Source organism: Erythrolamprus reginae, chromosome 2 (genome assembly GCF_031021105.1).
Source record: "Erythrolamprus reginae isolate rEryReg1 chromosome 2, rEryReg1.hap1, whole genome shotgun sequence".
NCBI classification, from domain to species: domain Eukaryota; kingdom Metazoa; phylum Chordata; class Lepidosauria; order Squamata; family Dipsadidae; genus Erythrolamprus; species Erythrolamprus reginae.
The window spans coordinates 249,147,523-249,168,033 of record NC_091951.1 but is presented as its reverse complement, the minus strand read 5'-3'; the positions used below and the strand labels follow the sequence as shown (position 1 = coordinate 249,168,033).

General features: G+C 40.8%; 1 protein-coding gene across 1 annotated transcript; it reads left to right on the top strand.

Moving 5' to 3' along the window:
• Nucleotides 1-2,042: 2,042 nt before the first annotated feature.
• GNG10 (G protein subunit gamma 10) lies at nucleotides 2,043-20,186 on the top strand. The gene is made up of 3 exons (XM_070742440.1): nucleotides 2,043-2,442; nucleotides 17,803-17,940; nucleotides 18,557-20,186. Exons 1-2 carry the CDS (start codon nucleotides 2,362-2,364, stop codon nucleotides 17,926-17,928), a joined length of 207 nt encoding a protein of 68 aa, XP_070598541.1. The 5' UTR covers nucleotides 2,043-2,361; the 3' UTR covers nucleotides 17,929-17,940; nucleotides 18,557-20,186.
• The last annotated feature ends 325 nt before the right edge of the window (nucleotides 20,187-20,511 follow it).

The following is a 20,511-nucleotide window of genomic DNA, read 5'->3' as shown; positions in this document are numbered from 1 at the left end:
TTAATACATATCTTGTTAGCAGCCAGTCCCTCTCCCCCCCTTAATGCATTAATGCGATTTATGTTCTTTTGACTTAGGCTGCAGTTGAATCCAATCATTTTGAGCTCATAAGCCTTGGTTTAGGACTTAAGCTGCTGTGCGAATCCAGCCAATTTGTAACGAATAACAAATTGGGCGATTTATCAGTGCTTGGAAAGAATTATTTTTATAGAATAGAATAGAATAGAATAGAGAATAGAATAGGTTGGAAGGATCCTGGAGGTCTACTAGTCTGACTCCCTACTCAAGCAGGAAATCCTATACCATTTCAGACAAATGATTGTCTAATTTCCTGTTAAAAACCTCTAGTGTTGGAGCATTCACAACTTCTGGAGGCAAGTTGCTCCACCAATTAATTGTTCTGTCAGGAAATTTCTCCTTAGTTCTAGGTTTGCTTCTCTCCTTGATTAATTTCCACCCATTGCTTCTTGTCCTGGTCTCATTCTTTGGAGAATAACTGGATGACTCCTGTATGTGGCAACCCCTTAAGATAGATTTTTTAAAAAAAATATCATCACAATCATCATCCTTGGTTGATGCCTAGGACGCTGGCAGCAACCCATATCAACCATTAGCACCAAGCAGTGATATTTGTGATGCATTTTTAAATATCCAGTTGACTGAGTTTCATGTTTAATGAATAAAAGAAATGATGATGTTGATGTTCGTCCATCCATCGTGTTCAAGAGGACCGTAACATCTAAAGGGTTATGGGTTGTATGCGACGTGTCTGCAGGTGGCTGGTAAGGTCTATATGGACATGAAATGTTCTGCGACACGTTGGGCAGACGTGTGGGCACCATTGTCGCAGCTTTGCAGAGCACTCGCTTCTCTTCTATGTTCTTCTGTCCACAGATGTCCAGCAGCCTTGGTGGATCAGCATGCGCCATGCTGGTCGATCTTGTGCCAGGGTTTTCCAGGAGGTGGTGCCAATATCAAGGGACTTGAAGGAAGCTTTCAACGTGTTTTTTCTATCGCTTCCTTTGTCCCCTGTGCAATTGCTTTCCTTTAGACAGCTCACCATAGAGGAGCTGTTTAAAACAGCTAAAAGAAATGGAACATCTGTCCATCATGTTCGAAGACAACCCAGTCATCTAACAGGTTGTGGGCTAAGAATATAAGAAGAGCCATGCTGAATCAGACCAAAGCCCATCGAGTCCAGCATTCTGTGTCACAAAGTGGCCCACCAATTGTCCTTGGGGATCTTGAACAGAAAGAGGTGAGACCCTCTCTTTCCCTTGACCCCCAACAAATGGTACTCAAGGGAATCCTGTCTGCCTCAACCAACATAGATATCCGTTTCAATAACCACCAATACACTTGGCATCCATGAATCTGTCTAATCCTGCCTCGAAACTATCAAGGCTGACAGCTGTCACAGTCTCTTCTGGAAGTGAATTCCATAAACCAACGACTCTCTGGGTGAAGAAATATTTCCCTTGATTTGTCCTCACTTTCTTACCTATGAGCCTTAGGGAGTGCCCCCCCGTCCTAGTATTGTGTGATAGAGAAAATAATTTTTCTCTATCCACCTTTTCTATCCCATGCATGATTTTATACGTTTTGATCAAGTCACCCCTTAAACGCCGCCTTTCAAGGCTGAAGAGACCAAGGCGTTGCAACCTGGTATCATAAGGGAAGTGCTCCATTTCCTTTATCATTCTTGTTGTTCTTTTTTGCACCTTTTTGGGCTGTATGCGATGTGTCTGCAGGTGGCTGATAAGGCCTAAATGGGCACAAAATTTACTGCCACATATTGGGTAGACATGTGTGGACACCATTGTCACACACATGAAATAATATTTACTTCTTTATTATTAATAACATAAATATAAATATTAGTAATCATATAATATAAATAATAATAATAATAATAATAATAATAATAATGAAAATAAATAACAATAACCAGGGCCCGGATCATACCGCGCAGCAGAGTCTGAGGTAACGCTGGGAAGCAGAAGACGGGGGGGGGAAGAGCGGGCAGGATATGAATTTTTTTTAGAGGATAAATCAAAACGAGGTCGGGAGCCATTTGTCCTTCCAGAGCGGCCGCGCGCTGCCAAATCGACCCACCCCGCCTCGCCATTTCTTTCCCGAGAGAGATGGAGGGGGGGAGCGGGATGGAATAGCTGCTGCCGCCTCCACCCCCTTTGTGCACTCCGTTCTCGCCAGGGGAAGGCAGGCTCGCTTACGTCCAAGGCTCGGAGACCGGAGAGTGAGCGAGCGGAGTGTGTGCGTGTGTGAAGGGGGCGCGGATTCGCTCGGGAGAGAGAGGCGAGAAAGCGAGCGAGCCGCCGAGCGCTTCAACCCGCCGCCAGCATGTCTTCCAGCTCCAGCGTCAACACCCTGCAACGCCTGGTGGAGCAGCTGAAACTCGAGGCCGGCGTGGAACGCATCAGGGTGAGGGTGAGGGGGGGGAAGGAGGGGAGGGCGCTCTTTGCTTCGGGCCAGGCGAGGAGGGACCCGGGCCGCTTCGCTTCTCTTCGGCGGCATCACAAGCCCGCCTTTGTCTTCTTCTTGGCTGGCTAGGAAGGCGGGACGCTGGAGCTTGAGCGAGCAAGCCGCCGGGGCCGCTCTCGGTTCTGGGTTGTGTTTTTGGATCGGACGCAGGGGAGCAATTGGGATCTGGGCTTTGAATGGGCGCTTGGGAAGAAATCGCCCCTTGTCGATCCAGTAGATTTGCGAAGGGCAGAGCCCCCCCCCCCCCTTTTATTCCCTCTCTCTTGGACGACACCATTGCGGGTTGGTTGAGTTATGTTGGCTTCCTTTGCGCCCCGACTTGGCTGGAATGGTGGCGGGTGGTTGCTCTTTCTCTGCTATTTGGAAGGTCGGCGTCGAGGTGCTTTCCGACTGTGGCGTCTTTCAAAGGGGAGGATTTGGGACTCTTTGTCTCAACCGGTGTGTTGTAAAAAGCCACGGTATTGATTTTGAAGGCGTCTTTTTTCCTTTCTCCACGAAGAGGGTGTGACTTATGGTATACAGTACAACGCAACGGATCGGCCATCGTTGGCGTAGCCTGTAGTATCTTGAGAGTATCCCGTACTATCGAGCGTTTCGAGTACAATGGAGGGTGGGTTTTTTTTTTTACTTTTTACTTACGTTTATACAAACTACTACTATCCTATACATGTTTGCCAAATACTGTATATATATATACATTAAAATTTTGGCAAACATGTATAGGATAGTAGTATATGTATACTATACACACACACACACACAGACAGATAAATAGACAGACAGAGAGACAGATAGATGGAGTTATAAAAATAAAAATGGAGGTTTAAAAAATGAACCGGGCTTGTTCATAACACTTTTATGGCTGTAGCCTGTAGGTAACACTTGTGACTGTTTACAAGAGAGAAAATTCCCCGATGGTTGCCTGTTCCAGGGTGGAACGGATATAATAATAATAATAATAATAATAATAATAATAATAATAATAATAATAATAATAATAATAATAATAATAATAATAATGAGAGAGAGACCTTTGCCAAAAAATCTGTATTTTTTCAAAGGACTTTTGTCAATCCCTCCATCCTTTGCTCACTTTATTCTTTGAGCCCTTTTGGAATGGTTTAATATTTTTTTTCTGTCAAAGCAGGAGCTTTCTGTTAAATATGTGATCATGGGCATGTTTATGTAAATCAATATTTAATTTCCAACATGTGTAACAGATCTCTTGTAATTCTGCAGTATGGAGAAATGAGGAACAAAATCAACTTCCAGACTTTGTGCAGATCTTTGGTATGAAAAGCTAATTAAAAATAAAAGAAAGAATGTTACTTTTGATAAATGGATAGAAGTGGAGAATTTGAGTTTAGTTATACAGTTATACAATTCGATATTCTTAGATATACAGTTATACAATTCGATATTCTTATTAGAATATCTAATTTCAAGCAAAGCCCCCTCACCATCATAATTGTACCCATTTTCTACTTGAACAAATACAGGGAAGAGGATTAACTGTCAAATTGCTCTTGGGAAGTTTGTCACATGGGTGACAGTTCATTTAAAAGAGTAGAATATTAAGTAAGTTTGCTCCCATTGATGCTTTCATCTTCTGTCCATTTTTGTGGTTTGGAATTCTGCCAGTAAGACACAGGGTAGTAGAGGCTATGCTATTATCTGCCCCACCCTTCTCTGTTTTTTTTGGTTGGCTCCTCTGGGCATAATCTATAAACAAAATACTTTCTAATTGAAACATGGTTAGGATCCCAGGCCACGGTGATTAGGTAAAATTAGATAATTAGAGGCTACAATTTGCTAGGTACAGTATATATAAAACCAATTTGAGTACCTGTTTTTTGGTAGGATAAAGTTCGCTATCCCAGTAGTGCACAGATGTTTGTTTAACATTTCAGATTACTTTTTTTTAATGTCCTCCAGCATCCCAGAATTCCTATGCTAGTTCAGCATTCTGACACGTCAGTTTAGAGAAAGATGTAAACCTTGCATGACTGTTTAGCTAAGAATGCATTTTACTGTTTTCTGTGGGGTTCATGCTCTGCTTGTTAGAATTTGTATAGTTAACAGTTTTATTTGGTTTCAGCTCCCATGAATATGTTCAAAGGGTTTCTCTTATTTCAGACTTGAAATACTGCAATTAGACAATTTACAACTACGTCGCCTCCGATCTGATCTAACAGTAGTTCATAAAATCATACACCAAAATGTCCTTCCTGTTAGTGACTACTTCACCTTCAACCGCAACAACACACGAGCATGTAATAGATTCAAACTTAACGTAAACTGCTCCAAACTAGATTGCAGAAAATACGACTTCAGCAATAGAATGATCAACGCCTGGAACGCATTACCTGACTCTTCCCCAAACCCCAAAATCTTTAACCTCAGATTGTCTACTGTTGACCTCTCCTCTTTTCTAAGAGGTCTGTGCCTACCATCCCTGTCCTACTGTCCTATTGTCTTCTTTTATCATTATTTACTACTTACGTTACACTTATACAAACTACAATCCTATACTTCTTTGACAAATAAATAAATAAAATTATGTTTTGTTGCAAGGCAGCCTGTTTTAAAATACTAAAATTTTCCCCACACTTCTTTTTCTCCTCTTCAATGATTCCTTCACCTGGAGCCCTACAAGTTTGCTCCCAGATGATGACAACTGTCCAAATGACTTAGCTGTAATGGGGCATGCGACAAAGAAGAAACGGATTAAATGTAATAACTTGGATGTACATTTTGTTTTAGAAAATGCCCATGTTTCTAAAATAAAAATGAGAAGAACATTCTACTAAGTTAGAGGTCTGCTACCTTAAACACTTAAAGAGCCACTTGGGCCCGTTTATCACAGAAAACAAACACTGGAAGCCACAAAACCTGGATGGGCGTGGCCAACTCAGCATCACTCACTTTCACCCAATCACATGACAGCCCCCCCCCCAGCCATGCCTATCCAGGTTTTGTGGCTCCAGGTATTTTTTTTTAAACAAATCTCACACGCACTCTTGCGCTCTCTCTCATCTCTTCCCCATTCTTTCTCCCTCTCTCATCTCTCTCTCTCTCTTGTGTGTGTGTATGTATGTATGTATGTATGGTGTGCATGCATAGGTTCCCTCTTGAACCATTTCCCAAAACAGGCAACAGTGGTTGTTGGTTTTTTTTGCTGATGTTCTTTCTTCTTTGGATGCTTTTTACCATATGATTTAATTTTAAATCAAGAGTCATTGCAGGTTCCCAGATAAACAAAGCTCTTTCGTCCCCCTCCTGTAGCTACCTATCGGCTGGCTGCACCCCTCCTCCCACCCTCCCCTCTTCCTCACCTGCCTTGAGAAGAGCGACAGTGGCGGATGGAAACTCGCTCCATATTTCAGAGTTGAAGTTAAGCACTCCTCTACTTGCCTCTTTTTTCAGCCCTTGTTGGGAGACACGTGACTTTTCTCCGTGCTGAGACACTGGCTGGGCCACCCCAGCTGATGCTCTGCGTCATAATTCAATTCAATTCAACTCAATTCAATTTATTAGATTTGTATGGGCTCCAGGAGGAGGAGGGCACATTATCTCTCCCATTGTGCAGTGCAAGACTGCATGAGCAGCAAGCAGTCATGGAGGTGATGAGAGGAATATGGGGAGACATGTGACTTTCTCTGTCCCGAGACACCAGCTGCGGCATGTGTCTCCACATATTCCTGTCACCAAGTGCAGTTCTTGCACTTAAACTTAGCGTGCTGCACAATGGGGGAGATGGCATGCTCCCCACTCCTAGAGCGGCCAACTCACTACTGACACCAAAGCTTACTCATTGGTCTAGACTCCTGAAGGGAATTTGCTTATTGAAACTGAAGTAAAAATGACAGTAATACCTGAGGAAATTTTTCATCCCAGTGGGATTGCAACGCCCCACCTGTTTCTCTGGGATTCAGGAGAAGAGCCTTCTCTGCTGTCCGTCCTCTCCTGCCCTTTGGAACATCTTGCGACCCCCACAATCCAGTGAGATTGGCTCCTACCTTCCTGGCCTTTTGCAGGAGTTTGAAGAGCTGGCACTGCCAGTTGACTTGGAGCCCCAACAGGGAAGCATCACACTGGAGGTGGTTCATAGTTAGTTCATTCATTCATTCATTCATTCATTCATTCAATTTTTATGCTGCCCTTCTCCTTAGACTCAGGGCTCCTTAGACTCAGGGCGGCTTACAACATGTTAGCAATAGCACTTTTTAGCAGAGCCAGCATATTGCCCCCACAATCCGGGTCCTCATTTTACCCACCTCGGAAGGATGGAAGGCTGAGTCAATCTTGAGCCAGATTTAAACTGCTGACCTGCAGATCTAGCAGTTGGCTTTAGTGGCTTGCAGTATTGCAGTTTAATAAAGGATCCCACCTCTCTCCCCTGCTCATCCTCCTGATAATTTGTATTTTTAATTTTTTAAAAAATTGTTTTATTCTTTTTTAACAGGGTATAAGTTGCCCAGAATTGCCTCATGCTGCAATGGGTGGCAAACATTTAATAAACAAATATATAGAAATACAATGGAGCATTTCTATTCTTTGAAGCGTATTTATTTTTACCACAGGCCTGTGAAGGAGGTTTCACCTAGCATGTATCAAAGAGTCCTTCATCATTGATGGATATAAAGAATCTTTGTTATTGTTTTGCATCTTTAGAATAATTATTGATACATGCCACCATTTAAAGATTTATGTTGGATTCTCCATATCCTCCCCAGTTCAGATTTATTCTTTTGTACATGTATTGGAGAAATACTTTTAAAAAAACACCTCAAAAACAAATTTAAAAGAAGACCTCTGTGTTTACCTCTTCTGTATCTCACCAGAACCAAAGAAGTAACACAGAAAATCAAAGAGCTTGGCTCGAGTTTGAGCAGTCTTTCACATTGACCCTGGCTGGTTTCCCTGCTGTGCTTCTACTCCCACTGAGACCCAATTTAAATTTAAACTGTTGCAGGAGCATTTTTTAAAGTTCTGTAAGTATGTGCTAGAAAAATACTAACTGGTAGTTATGCAGCTGGGGAGGTGAGATACAAAGACGTTCTCCCTCCCCTTCCTCCCTCTCACATACACACTTTCTCTCCCTCCCTCATGCTTAGAAATTCTGGTTCTACTCCTTTTATCTTTCTGCAAAACAAAAGTGATTATGTATGGGACTTCATCTTGCCACATACCTCCCAAGGGCCGGTTGGGGCCCACAAAGTTGGTCTTCTCAAGGTTCCTTCAGCCGGACAGTGTCGGTTGGCAGGACTGCGTGGGAGAGCCTTCTCTGTGGCGGCTCCGGCTCTGGGAAATCAGCTCTCCCCTGCGATCCGCACGATCCCCACCCTCCTGGCCTTCCGAAAGACCGTAAAAACATGGCTTTTCCAGCAGGCCTGGAACCGGTGGACGGCTCCATCTAGTCCCAGCTGAATGGATGAAAGTTTTAAAAATTAAGGGTTTTTAAAATTATTGTTTTATTGTTTTTATATCTCTGTTAGCTGCCCAGAATCCGCAAGGAGTTGGGCGGCATACAAGTTGCAATAATAAATAAATAAGATTGCATCCCAGTTTTTGAACCTCAGCAACCCTGAGTCTACGGAGAGGGGTGGCATACAAATCTAATAAATAAATAAATAAATAAATAAACAAACAAACAAATAAATAAATAAATAAATAAATAAATAAACAAACATTACACTGTATGGACTTGAACTCCTCCAAATTCCCTAGCCAGCATGCTGTCCGGGGAATTCTGGGAATTGAAGTCCACCCAGCTTAAAGTTGCTGTGATTAAGAAACAGGGCTCTTTACTGAGAATCTCCCACTCATTCCAGTGGTGGTGAATTCCTCCTTGACACACCCTGATTTCAGGTAACCCCCTTCAGAGGCCGCAGAAACATACCACCTGATTCAGTTCTGCTGAATAGTAAGACATGTTCTCACCCACCTTCCTCTTGTTGATAAAATTGATGTAAACCTGGCCCAGGGATACTGTGTGATTATAATATCCCTTCAGATGTTAGATTATTTATTTATTTATTTATTTATTTATTTATTTTGTCCAATACACAATGAGGGTTTTAGTGGGTATATATCTATATACACATAGTAAAATACATGATGAAGGTTATAGAGGAGATACTCATAGTAAAATATATCTAAGAAATAATAGAAAAGAAGATATAGTAATAGAACATATCAATGAAAGAGTAAAAGAAGAGATATAGGAATAGAAGAAAGGTATAGGAGATATAGGAGAGCAATAGGACAGGGGACGGAAGGCACTCTAGTGCACTTGTACTCGCCCCTTACTGACCTCTTAGGAATCTGGATAGGTCAAGTTTTTATTGTTTGAATAGGACTCCTGGTTTTATATTGTTACCAGTTTAATTTTTGAAAAAAATGCCTGCTGCTTTTACAGACCCATCTATCTTGTGCTGGAGGAGGGTGGTGTCTGAATCATCCTCCGGGTGGTTTTATGGAAAATGTGCCAGGTCAGTTCGATTCAGTTCACTGTCATCATGGTTAATGAGGCTGAAGAAACAAAGGCTAGCTGTCTAGGGTGGCAGATTGCAACATAAATAATACGGAAGCTTTTTCCCATGGTGGTTAGGGAAGACCAAAAGGTTTTTGCCATCAAAACATTACAGGCCTGAAGATAAGATAGGCGGCAGTTTAGAGCAACCTATTCTTCATTTGTGTTTTGACTAAGTTTATCATTTTTTGATTACATTAAAATAAATATGTCATAAACAGTGTCCATACTTCAGAAACGGGCCGCTGGGTTCTGTAAGGAAATTCGGTAAAAAGTGTTTACAAAATTGCCCTCCCAGAATGTTGGCTTAGATCCTTGCTTCATTTTTCCCCCCAGAGGCGGTACCATAAACAAGCACAAGTGCTATAGGTTGTCCTCAATGTATTACCCAGTTGGGATCAGAATTTGGGTCACTAAGCAGTACAGTCCTGAAGTGAATCACCATGTGTCCATGCCTGATTCTACCACCGTCTTTCCGTGATAATTAAGTAAACTGCACAACCATTAAGTGCATCTGGCTTCCCTAATTGAAGTTGTTTGCTGGGAAGGTCACAAAAGGCAATCACATGACCGGAGGACACTGCATTGGTCATAAATGGGTTCTCGGTGGTTGCAATCTCTTGATTGTAGGGCTGATGCAAATGTCATGAATAGGTCACAACTTTTTCCCCAGGCTATTGTAACTTTAAACTGTTGTTAAATGAATGGCTGTGAGGATTACTTGTACAGGATTTATATCGGGCCAAGGGCTATATTTGCTGTATTTTTGGAGTATAAGACACGCCTTTCTCACCCTAAAAGAGGCTGAAAATTTGGGTGAGTTTTATACTCTGAATGTAGCTTTTCTGAAGCCTTTTTCCCTAGCCCTAACAAGGTGGCAACGATCTTCCTAGCTCTTCCCACTTGCAGGCTTGTTTTCATTGCTACTCCCTCTGAAAAAGGTTTTTTCAGCCCTAATGAGATGCTAACTGTTGTGAGTGTTCCCTGTAAGCCTTTCGAAATGTCAGATTCAGAGGAGGAAGACAATGTAGAAGCTGTAATTTACCCTAATTTAAGAGAAGTGGAGGAGGGTAGTGAAGATGAAGTCTTAGTAGAAAATCCATCGGATGTTAGCATGGATAGTAATGCTTCTTCAGACAATGGGGGAATAGATAATAGTCCTTGGTTACGTGCCAAATTTAGGAGGTTAGAGAAAAGAAATAAGAGCTTGGGGGAAAGAGGTTTTGAATCTGCTATTCAGAGTGTGTAAATTAATTAATTACCTCACATCCGGAGATAGCCGGAAATGAAGGATGCTTTTCGGCAAAGTGAAAAAGACAAGATCGATGTTTCAGCCATTTCTCCGGTGAAGTAAGATTTAACATTGCATGATTTAACTGTTTGAAATTGCTTGAACCTGACCCAGAGATAAGGAGATTTTAGAAGCCAACAGCCTGCCCATTAGTAAGAATTATGACTTTGTAGTTTAGCCTGTGAGATTTGGAATTCATTTGCCTGCCTTAGATATACTTTGACGAATTCCAGTGTGGAAGAAAAAAAATAAAGAAGCGTTATTTTGAAAATTCAAGCTTGTGAAGAGATATTTTTGGAGCAGCCGAGCTAGACCAGAACACTAACAGTCTTCCCCATTGCAGGATTTTTTCATTCCTACTCCCTCCAAAAAAGATTTTTTTCCCAGCCCTAATCAGGGGATAAAATAATGTGCAGACTAAGGATGCTACCCAGATGATTACCTAGTAGGTAGATTTTCCCACCCTATTTTCTTTTTTTTTAAAGTAATTTTTATTAATTTGTTTTAAAAAGCATAATCAAGAAAATATATACATTGACATATTTGCAATATTTGCAATACACAAAAAAGAAAATAGAAAAACATACGTACACTTATAAACCAAAGAAAAACACCTGGACAGTTACAAAATTACAAATAACATAGAAATATCATCAATTTCCTCTTGAGAGAAGGAGAGTTACAGTCTTGTTGCATATCAAATTATTTTCTGGTGAATAGAAATCATCGGCATTCACTGTTGTTCTTTTTGGTTAGACACAGACTGCCCAAACCGGAAGGCGAATGAATGTGTGCGCACCAGAGCACCGGAAATCCAAACACCAGCTGGCTGGCACGCATGCATACCTCAGAAACGCAACAATCAGCTGGCCAGTGCACATGTGTGGCTCAGAAACCCAATGACCACCTAGCTGAATGCGATGGTGCATGTGGCCACAGAATCCTCTCTGTGTGCCATCTCCGACACGTGTGCCATAGGTTCACCACCACAGTCATATACATCCATTCTGCTTTCCCCTCACTAAGAGGCAAGACTGATCTAAGAAGGAGAAATCCAGTTTCAAGAAGGGATGGTAGATGCATGATCAGTGCTTGATCCCTTGTGATTTCAATTAGTCATATGGGGGATCCTCTGGGTTCCCTTTATTGATTTAAAAGCAGTTTTGATTTGATCCCTAGAGCTTGGCCTTGGCAGACTGCTGATTATATCAGTTGATGCCTTTTGCTCTCAATATGAAACCACACAAAACAACGGAATAGATTTTTCACGAAGTTCTTCAGGACACCCGCATCTTACATGCTCTCTCCAAAAATAGAGAAGGAGGGTTACATTTTGGCTTCTTTGATACTTCTGATGGTTCAAGTTTCGACAATGCCCAGGGTCTGTTGGAAAAATGCTATTTCCAAGCAGTAGTCCTGTCTCTATGCGTCTGCTTTATTATAATGGTGATGCAGTCTCCTCTGGTTTCAGCACGCCTAAAGGTCTATGTGTTTTTGTGTATTTTTTCTTTCTTTCTTCAAACTCTAAACACTTTTATTTTGAAACAAATCTAATCAAACCTGAAGGATAAACAAATCCAGCACGGTCGCTCAACAAATTATCTGACAGATTCAGATCTTAAGAATGAAAAACATTTTTTAAAGTTTGGGTTTCAATGGGAAACAATAGACAGGCTGTGTTAATCTGAGGCACATTCAGTGGGGGTGAGGAGGAGCTGCTAAATCGGGTCTCCAACCTTGACAACTTTAAGACTTGTGGTCTTCAACTCCGAGAATTCTCAGCCAGCAAAAAGCTTTGCTGGCTGAGGAATTCTGGGAGATGCAGTCCACAAGTCTTAAAAAGCTGCCAAGGTTGGAGACCTCTGCCCTAAATAAAATTGAATTAATTTTCAAGCGAGCAGCATTCTGCTTTATCTTTAGCTGGGTTGTGCCTAATGGAAAAGATTTAAGAGTACATTCCACACACTTTCTTGTATCGTAATTTCTCATTCAGACTGCAGGTTTACATTTGCCTAGCCTTTTTAAAAAAAATAGTTTTTTTAATTGAATAAACAATTCAAAACATTGAACATGGTGCGACTTTTCTGCTTTTATATGTTCTTGCCTCTTACTGCCATGAGGAGTGGCAATGGTGACTCAGGACAATAAGTCATGAGTAACGGGTCATCTTTTCTACAATGTCTGTTACTCACTGCCACTCTTGGAAAATTAATACTATATTGTTTATTAACCTTCAACTAAACTCAAAACTTCTACAGGTAGTCCTTGAGGTAAGACCACAATTGAGTCCAAAATTTTACGTTGCTAAGCAAGACATTTGCTAAGTGATTTTTGTCCCATTTTATGACCTTCAGCTGTTAAGGGAATTGCTGTATCGTTGTTAACTTAGTGACATGGTTGTTAAGTGAATCTGGTTTTCCCATTTGGGAGGTCATGATCACAGGACTCCCCCGGGCACTGCAACTATGATAAATATGACTCACTTGCCGAATGTCTTAATTCCGATCATGTGACCATGGATAATAAGTGTGGAAAATGGTTATAAATCACTTTTTTCAGTGCTGTCATTAACTGTTGTAACTCGAGGATTACCTGTACTAATGGATAAACATGGTAAATTTGTTGGAGTAGAAGCTACATGTGGTAAAAACTATGGTCCTGAGAGTTTGTGCCTCAAAGGAGGGTGACATTATTTTTATAAATAACTTACGGAAAAAGTAATGAAATAATTTTCTATGACAGTTGGTGCTTTGAACATTGTCATGGAACTTTGTTTTTAAAGTGTGTATGACAACTGCAACAAATTCTATGCTCCAAAGTGGGTTTGACACTGCCCACAGGGGAATTGGCTGGCGAGGATGATGGAACTTGCTGAGATGGCTAAATTGACTAAAGACTTTTCTACATTTATGGATGACCGAAAACATATTATAGATTTGTTTAGTTATTTATTAAATTAATATGCCATACAACTCACTATCAAGCAGCACTTTTCCAGTTACAGTTTTGGAGGCTCGGATTTGTAACTAGAAAACGGTTCTTGAGAAGAAGCAAAAAAAATCCAGTTTTTATCTAGAAAAGTTCGTAAGTAGAAGCGTTCTTAGGTAGAGGTACCACTGTACTAAAATTACTGTATATAAATGCTATATACCACACATACGAAAAGTACTTACATTTCCCTTATTTATTTATGTGGAAGCCCATCTGGTTACAATGTCCTATGGTCATGTGATTGCCCCTTGTAACCTCCTGCTGACGTCCGTATTGATTTGCTTGTCAGAAGCTGGCATTGAAGGTCGCTAATGGTGATCATGAGATTGCTGTGATGTAATTCAAGCTGACTGCTGAGTGCCCAATTCACAAGTATATAGGGCAGTGCTTCTCAAATAGTGGGGCAATGCTGGGGGTGCGCGTGTGACCCTCTTGATCGATGCATGGTCCCTCTTGATCGATTCCCCCAAACAGGGAGTGTTTTCTCAGTTGCACGCTGCTTCGAGCCCGGAAGACGCCCAGGCAGGGTGAGGTAGCTGCATGGGTTTTTGTTGTTCTTGGCCACAGTAGCTATTAATGGCGTGGTGAACCTGCTGCTGGACAAGGAGGAGCATCTTCTGCAGCTGGGCGAAAGCTTCGAACGGCACTCTAAAGCCTCCTTCCCCACCATTCGCTGTAAGTGCCCAGCAGAGGCTAAACCTATAAGCCAGGTTGGTGATCCCAAAACATCGGGTTGGTTAAGCTGGCCTGGCCGCATAGATACATAGATACATAGATACATAGAAGACTGACGGCAGAAAAAGACCTCTTGGTCCATCTAGTCTGCCCTTTTACTATTTTCTGTATTTTATCTTAGGATGGATATATGTTTATCCCAGGCATGTTTAAATTCAGTTACTGTGGATTTCCCAACCACTTCTGCTGGAAGTTTGTTCCAAGGATCTACTACTCTTTCAGTAAAATAATATTTTCTCATGTTGCCTTTGACATGTTGCATGTCAAAAGAGGGCCCTAACCACGATAGCCTATGCCTTCCTAACTGAAAACAGGCTCCACTGTGTTCAATGTGACTTAAGTCCCAGGTAAGTGGGTAGAGCAGCCTTCCCCAGCCAATAGTTTGCTTGCAGCTTATAAGTAAAATAATAAATATTAACACTAAAATTCCATTTGGGCCCAGATCAGAGAGTTGGGGGAGCGTGAAATGTTTATTTCTTCCTGGAAGGCGCGTAACAGAAAATAATTGAGAAGCACTACTATAGGAAAAGTGCAACAGTTGCAACTTTTAGGACCTCTTCTAAGTTCCTGTTGTTCATAAATAACCTAACTTTGAAAAGTTGGCCATTTAATGAGGATTACGTATGCAATTATCAGATTCAGCTTTTTTAAAAAAAATATTGGGGCATTTTCTTACCTAGCTTTGAAGTCCTGGAATCAGCAGCCAAGGGATATCCCATTAGGCTTTGTAAACTTTGAAATGCAATTTAGTATTCCACTAATTGTAATGGCCATAGCTGTACAGCAACTGCAATTATTATTTTCAGAGCTAGTGTCATTAGACACATTTACGTGGTGGTCAGATTTATTATTAGTGCAATATAAGCTCTGCCGAAGAAGTTCAATTTAAATTTTGAGAGCTTTGTTCCAAGTGCTTTGTTGTGTATTTTTTCCTGAGATTGGAAGCTGGTCTAATTGCGTGGAGACCTATGGGCAGCTTTGCCTCCTGAAGTATTGTTAATGGTTTTTTAAAACTTTCCTACTTTTGTAGGACAATCTGTGAAAATGCCTGCTATAGAAGTATTATCATCAATTTAAAATATTATAAATCATGAATACTATCAGCCTTTGCTTGGCATTTAGATAGCCTGTTCTGAGTTGAAGCAAAGTCCCATAATATGCACGACCTATATTCCTGGGTGAAGAAGGCTTGTTTGCCAAGGATGTAGCAAATATTCTCCTGGCTGTCCAATGGAAGTGCCCATTGCAGTGTTTTACCATTTCTTCAGTCACATCCCTAACATAAGAACAATTCTAGGTCTTGCTTACTAGAAGAAATAGAAAAACCTCTCATGTCTTCTTCATGGCTTATGGTGAGCTGGCCTAATGATGTCTTTTTAAAACTTCTCCCATGCCAACTCAGAAGAAGAGATGATTCTCTTTTTAGCTGATAGGTCACCAGTTATCTCCAAAATCGATTTAATGCAATTGCTCTTGCTATCAGATATCAACTCTTAGCAGCAGTTTTGGTCACTGTGATACTTTTTAACTACTGTATTTTTCAGAGCATAAGACACACTGGAGTATAAGACGCATCTTAATTTTGGGGGAGGAAAGTGGGGGGAAAGAATCTGCCTACCAGGTACTCATCTGGCTAGCATCCTTAGTCTGGTCAGCTTCAGCACATTATTTTATCCAGGGCATTAAAAACCTCATTCCGAGCAAGTAACAATTAACAACTATTAAACATTCTTACAGCTCATACCCACTCCCATATACCAGAAAAAAATGAATGAAAAACACAGTACAGGGCCCTTCCAAGTTTCAATCCAATATAGAATCCTTGCCAGTTTGCTTGCTAATAAAAATGCAAGGTTTTCTCCTCAATATTTTCTGGTGAATTAGACATAATTGGGAGTGATCCATTTAATGGCTGCAAATGGCTACAAAATGTTGCTTTGGATGTTTTCAAAGATTTGTTGGAGAGGAGCTCATGCTTGCTTCAAAAAGCATCCATTTCAGCTTTTTTTATCTAGGCCATAAATTGGTCTTTTTGCCCCCACCCCCTGCGCCATCTTTTTGGCAAATTATAGTTACCAATTCAGGTGGAACAAAGTTGAAATATAGACAAAAACAAAAGTATATGCATCTCTCCTTCATGCACATATAAATTTATCTGTGAGGGGAGGCATCACCTTCATTGTTCCACGTGGTGTTTGCACTTTACACTTTTATTTACTTTGTCTAAGTAAATAAATGATTTAGGGTTGTTCGTTTTTAGATAAAGTATAAATATTATTTCAACACACCACTACACCCTCCAGCAATAAATGGATATAATGTGTTGTGTGTTTTAGAGAATTATTTGGTGATCTCACCTGAGTTGCACCTGGTGTGATTCAGATATTCTTCCCCCCATAATGTGGTACAATCCCTTTGTAAATATGTGAGTAGTTTCATGCCAGCGTGTCATTTCCTACTGCTGGCTCTAGATCAGGGGTGTCAAACTCAAGGCCCGGGGGCCAGATCCGGCCCTTGGGGTGCTTAGATCTGGCCCATGAGGCTACCCTGGAAACTGAGGGACCAACCTGTGTTACCTCTGCAGTGAAAATGGGCTCCTGAGCTCTGTTTCTGGCTGTGTAAGCCTCCTGCAATGCTCTGCCAGTGAAAACGGAGCTCAGGAGGGCCGTGTGTGTTAATTTTCAAGCTTTAACTGTCAATTTATCAAGCCCGATCACATAGTTTCGTAGTGAAGGACGAGTATCCAGCCACTACTGTATCCCTATGGCAATTAGGCAGTGGCTTCAAATGTTGGTGTTTGTTCCATTCTGAGCTCTCTTTGTGCCAGAATGGGACAACTTGCCACAGCCAACTCACTACAACCAACTCACCGTGGTCAACTTATAGTGGGACAATTTAACAATTCAATTTAATTATTTAAAATAAATAAAAAATATTTTTCATCGTTCACATTTCATTTTATCCCTCCTTTTGCATCCTTTCTTTAATGGTTCTATTCCACTATTTCTTTGATATTAATGTAACTCTTCTCTCATGGCAAATTGGCCCGTGGTGAGTAGTCCTGCGGCAAATTGGCTGTGGTAATTTGGCCATGGCAAATTGGCCCTGGTGAGTTGGCTGTGGCGAGTTGGCTGCAGCGAAATGCCATAGAACCTTTTATGCTGATCACATGCTGCTCAACTGTGTACTTCCCAGTGTCTGCATTGATTGATTGATTATGTGTCATCAAGTCTGTATTGACGCTCAGCAGCCACATTGATAGATTTTCTCCAGGACTATTTGCACCCGTCTCCCCCAATCCGGTCCTTCTGGTCTTGCAAAGGATCACTCCTTGCCTCTGTCCCCATGCCTACATAGAGATATTCATTTATTAAATACTATTTTTATTAAACTTATTCCTATATTGCCATGATGAAAGAAAAGGTTTCAGCCGCTTACAGGGAAAGTATGTTCTGCATGCTTTACAGTTATTGCCTGTCCCTTTTTAAAGTTATCAATCTAGCCTTCCAGCTGTATTGTTTAGCTAGCCAGTATTACTTCAAGATGAATGGTCTCCATCTTCCATTCCGAAGCAGCCCAGCTACAAATACAGAAAAGGAAGCATATCGTAGCTGTTGAATCTTCAGATGATACCAGTTACTTCACTTTTGGGAAATATAGGTCCACCAGGACTTTCAGGCCAAACTCTTTAAAAAAATCCCCCCCCCCCCCAGCTGCCTGTCATTTTCTTGTGCTTTCTCTTACCCAGGTCTCTCAGGCAGCTGCAGAGCTTCAGCAGTATTGCATGCAGAACGCTTGCAAAGATGCTTTGCTTGTTGGAGTTCCGGCTGGAAGCAACCCATTTCGAGAGCCCAGGTCCTGCGCGTTGCTTTGAAGACGGGAAGGTGTAAGTCCATGGCTTTATCAAATAGTGCTCTCTCCCCCTCTCTCTCACTTTAATATACACTAGCAATAGCACTTTGCTTATATACCGCAGTGCTTCAGAGCCCTCTCTAAGCAGTTTACAGAGTCCACATATTGCCTCCAACAATCTGAGTCCCCATTTTACTGACCTGGGAAGGATGGAAGGCTGAGTCAACCTTGAGCCAGTGAGTCTTGAACTGCCAAACTGTTGGCACTCGGCAGTGAGCAGAGATAGGCTGCAATATTGCATTCTAACCACTGCACCACCCTGGCTCTTGTTATATTATATTTATGGAGTTGATTTGCACAAATTTGGGGACTTTTGTGCTACATCCCTTTAATTTTTTCCTAGAAATATGAGCTAGCAATGAGCTAACAATAATGAAAACCAAGTATTCACTTTATATATAAAAGAATAACAAGAGAGTGTAGAATATCTCTTTTTCTACTAAGTTGCTTTCATTTATAAATGAATTGTGTGAAGTAAAGTAACCCTTATACAGTAACTAACATTTTGCTACTCTAATGTAATTTAATTTATGGAATCTTGAAGGAGAGCAATTTTTAAATAAAATGTGGTTTTTTTCTCCATGTTTCAGGGAAGATTTTCTGAAAATCCTCAAGTATAAGAAGAATCCCAGCGGTCTTCCTTGCTTTCAAAACCAACAATTTCTTTATGTAGGGCTTAAACAGTTTCTTTAGATATTTATTAGTCTGCCTGACTGTCTTAGTAAATGGTTAAATATTTTGCTAATATAAAGCATTTTATAAGGATTTTTTTTCCTTTTGTAATTGATTCGATATCCTTTCTTTAATTCTCTGAGATGTTTACATTTAGAAAAGGATAATGCCAATGATGTGTTTCTATTGTGCCTGAATGAAACACACTCCAGGTACCTCCCTATTATCAGTTTTCTGTTCTCTAATCAGAGATTAGAGCCTGATTTGATCCAGGCAAAGTTGGCCATTTAAGGCTAAAGTTTTGTGCACATTTGTCGCTTTTGAATCAATGTGATATATACTAGGAACTATAGCTCCTAGTCAGTATTATAAAACTTCTAAAATTGAGGCCTGCATTCGTTGGAGTATATCCAGTTTGAAATGAAGAAGATGCACTTCATATTTATATTTAGAAGCATTTATTATAGCTTCCCTGAGTGCCCAAGCCCCAATTTTACCCAGAAATATAATCTTGCTGTTCAGCTTTCTAGTGGATTAGGAAGCACAGAAGTATATTTAGAGGGTTGAGAGGTACAAGAGGAACCACCACATCATAAATCACCTTCCCATTTAAGCGTCCCCCAGTGGCCCATTTTCAGGTAAATGGAACTGGGAATGGCCAAATATTGATAAACCACTCCTTATGTCCTTCTGCAAGGGGTAGGATAGTACAGTGAGATTATGGTGCAGGGAGGGGAGATTGAAGAGCCTAGTCCACTGAGATCAGGAAGGAAGAGTGGGGGAGGATGCACCAATTCCCAGCATCCTGGGAATTGGTGTACTAATCTTGTGGCTCCTGACCCTCTGGTACATACAGTCCTTGGGGCTGCACATCCACCACAGAAGATCTAATTTTTGTGCGTTCACAAAATTACCTTGCAGAAAAAGAGCCTGCTATTCGAGACATTCCAATGTCACAGACTCCAAAGAATTTTAAACCCTGCCAGATGTCTGCAAGCCTTAGGAAAGGAAAGAAAAATTGGTTCCCCCCCTCCCTCTAACCGTTCCCCTCATCTATGAAAAGATTCTGCAGTACAGAAGAGAAAACACCACTTCAGGTAGAACCGGATGAATTTTGACATGTATTAAAAGAGTGTGAAAAGAAGCCTATGAATGAATCCATTTATACTGAATATCTGCATCAAGATGCTTCATTTTTTGCTGGTGTTGTCCCCTGCTGAAGTTACAAATTCTATTACTCAGTTTCAGAGGGGGACAAATCCTGTGTTTTCCAAGATAGCCTCTTCGGGTCTACAGGTTTATAAACTTAAAATATGCCTGTTTGGCAAATAATTACTGATAATAACACTACAATATGTACAATAAATTTAGGCAATCTACAGGCAAAATATTCCTAGCATTTGCAATATTATTGGAACAATTCACCTTTTTTTTGTGGGTCAGGTATCTTTGATTTTGGATTACCAAGCACTTTTATACACGCTGTTTACTTTTAAAAAGAAAGTTCTTTTTGGTTTGTATTAATATATTAAAAGCTTTTAAAAAATCTTTTCTTAATTACTGAGAGTGTTTTGTGACCGGAATACACATTCAATGCATTTTTAAAAAAAGAATCTGAGCTATGTTAGAAAAATAGAAAACAAATCACATCTGTCTCCTCTACCTCCAATCCATCCATGACAAAAGTTAACAGCTTGTCAAGAAATTACTATTCTGCCCATAGAAGCTGATGTCAGTAATTTGCAGAGCTCACAAATTACTGTATTCTGTATTCAATTACTGTATGTAATTGTATTCCCTTGTATCCAGACCACAGAAGCTTCCATATAGGTAGTTCAACAGGTTGCTGACTGACCATTTGAAGTTCCAACGA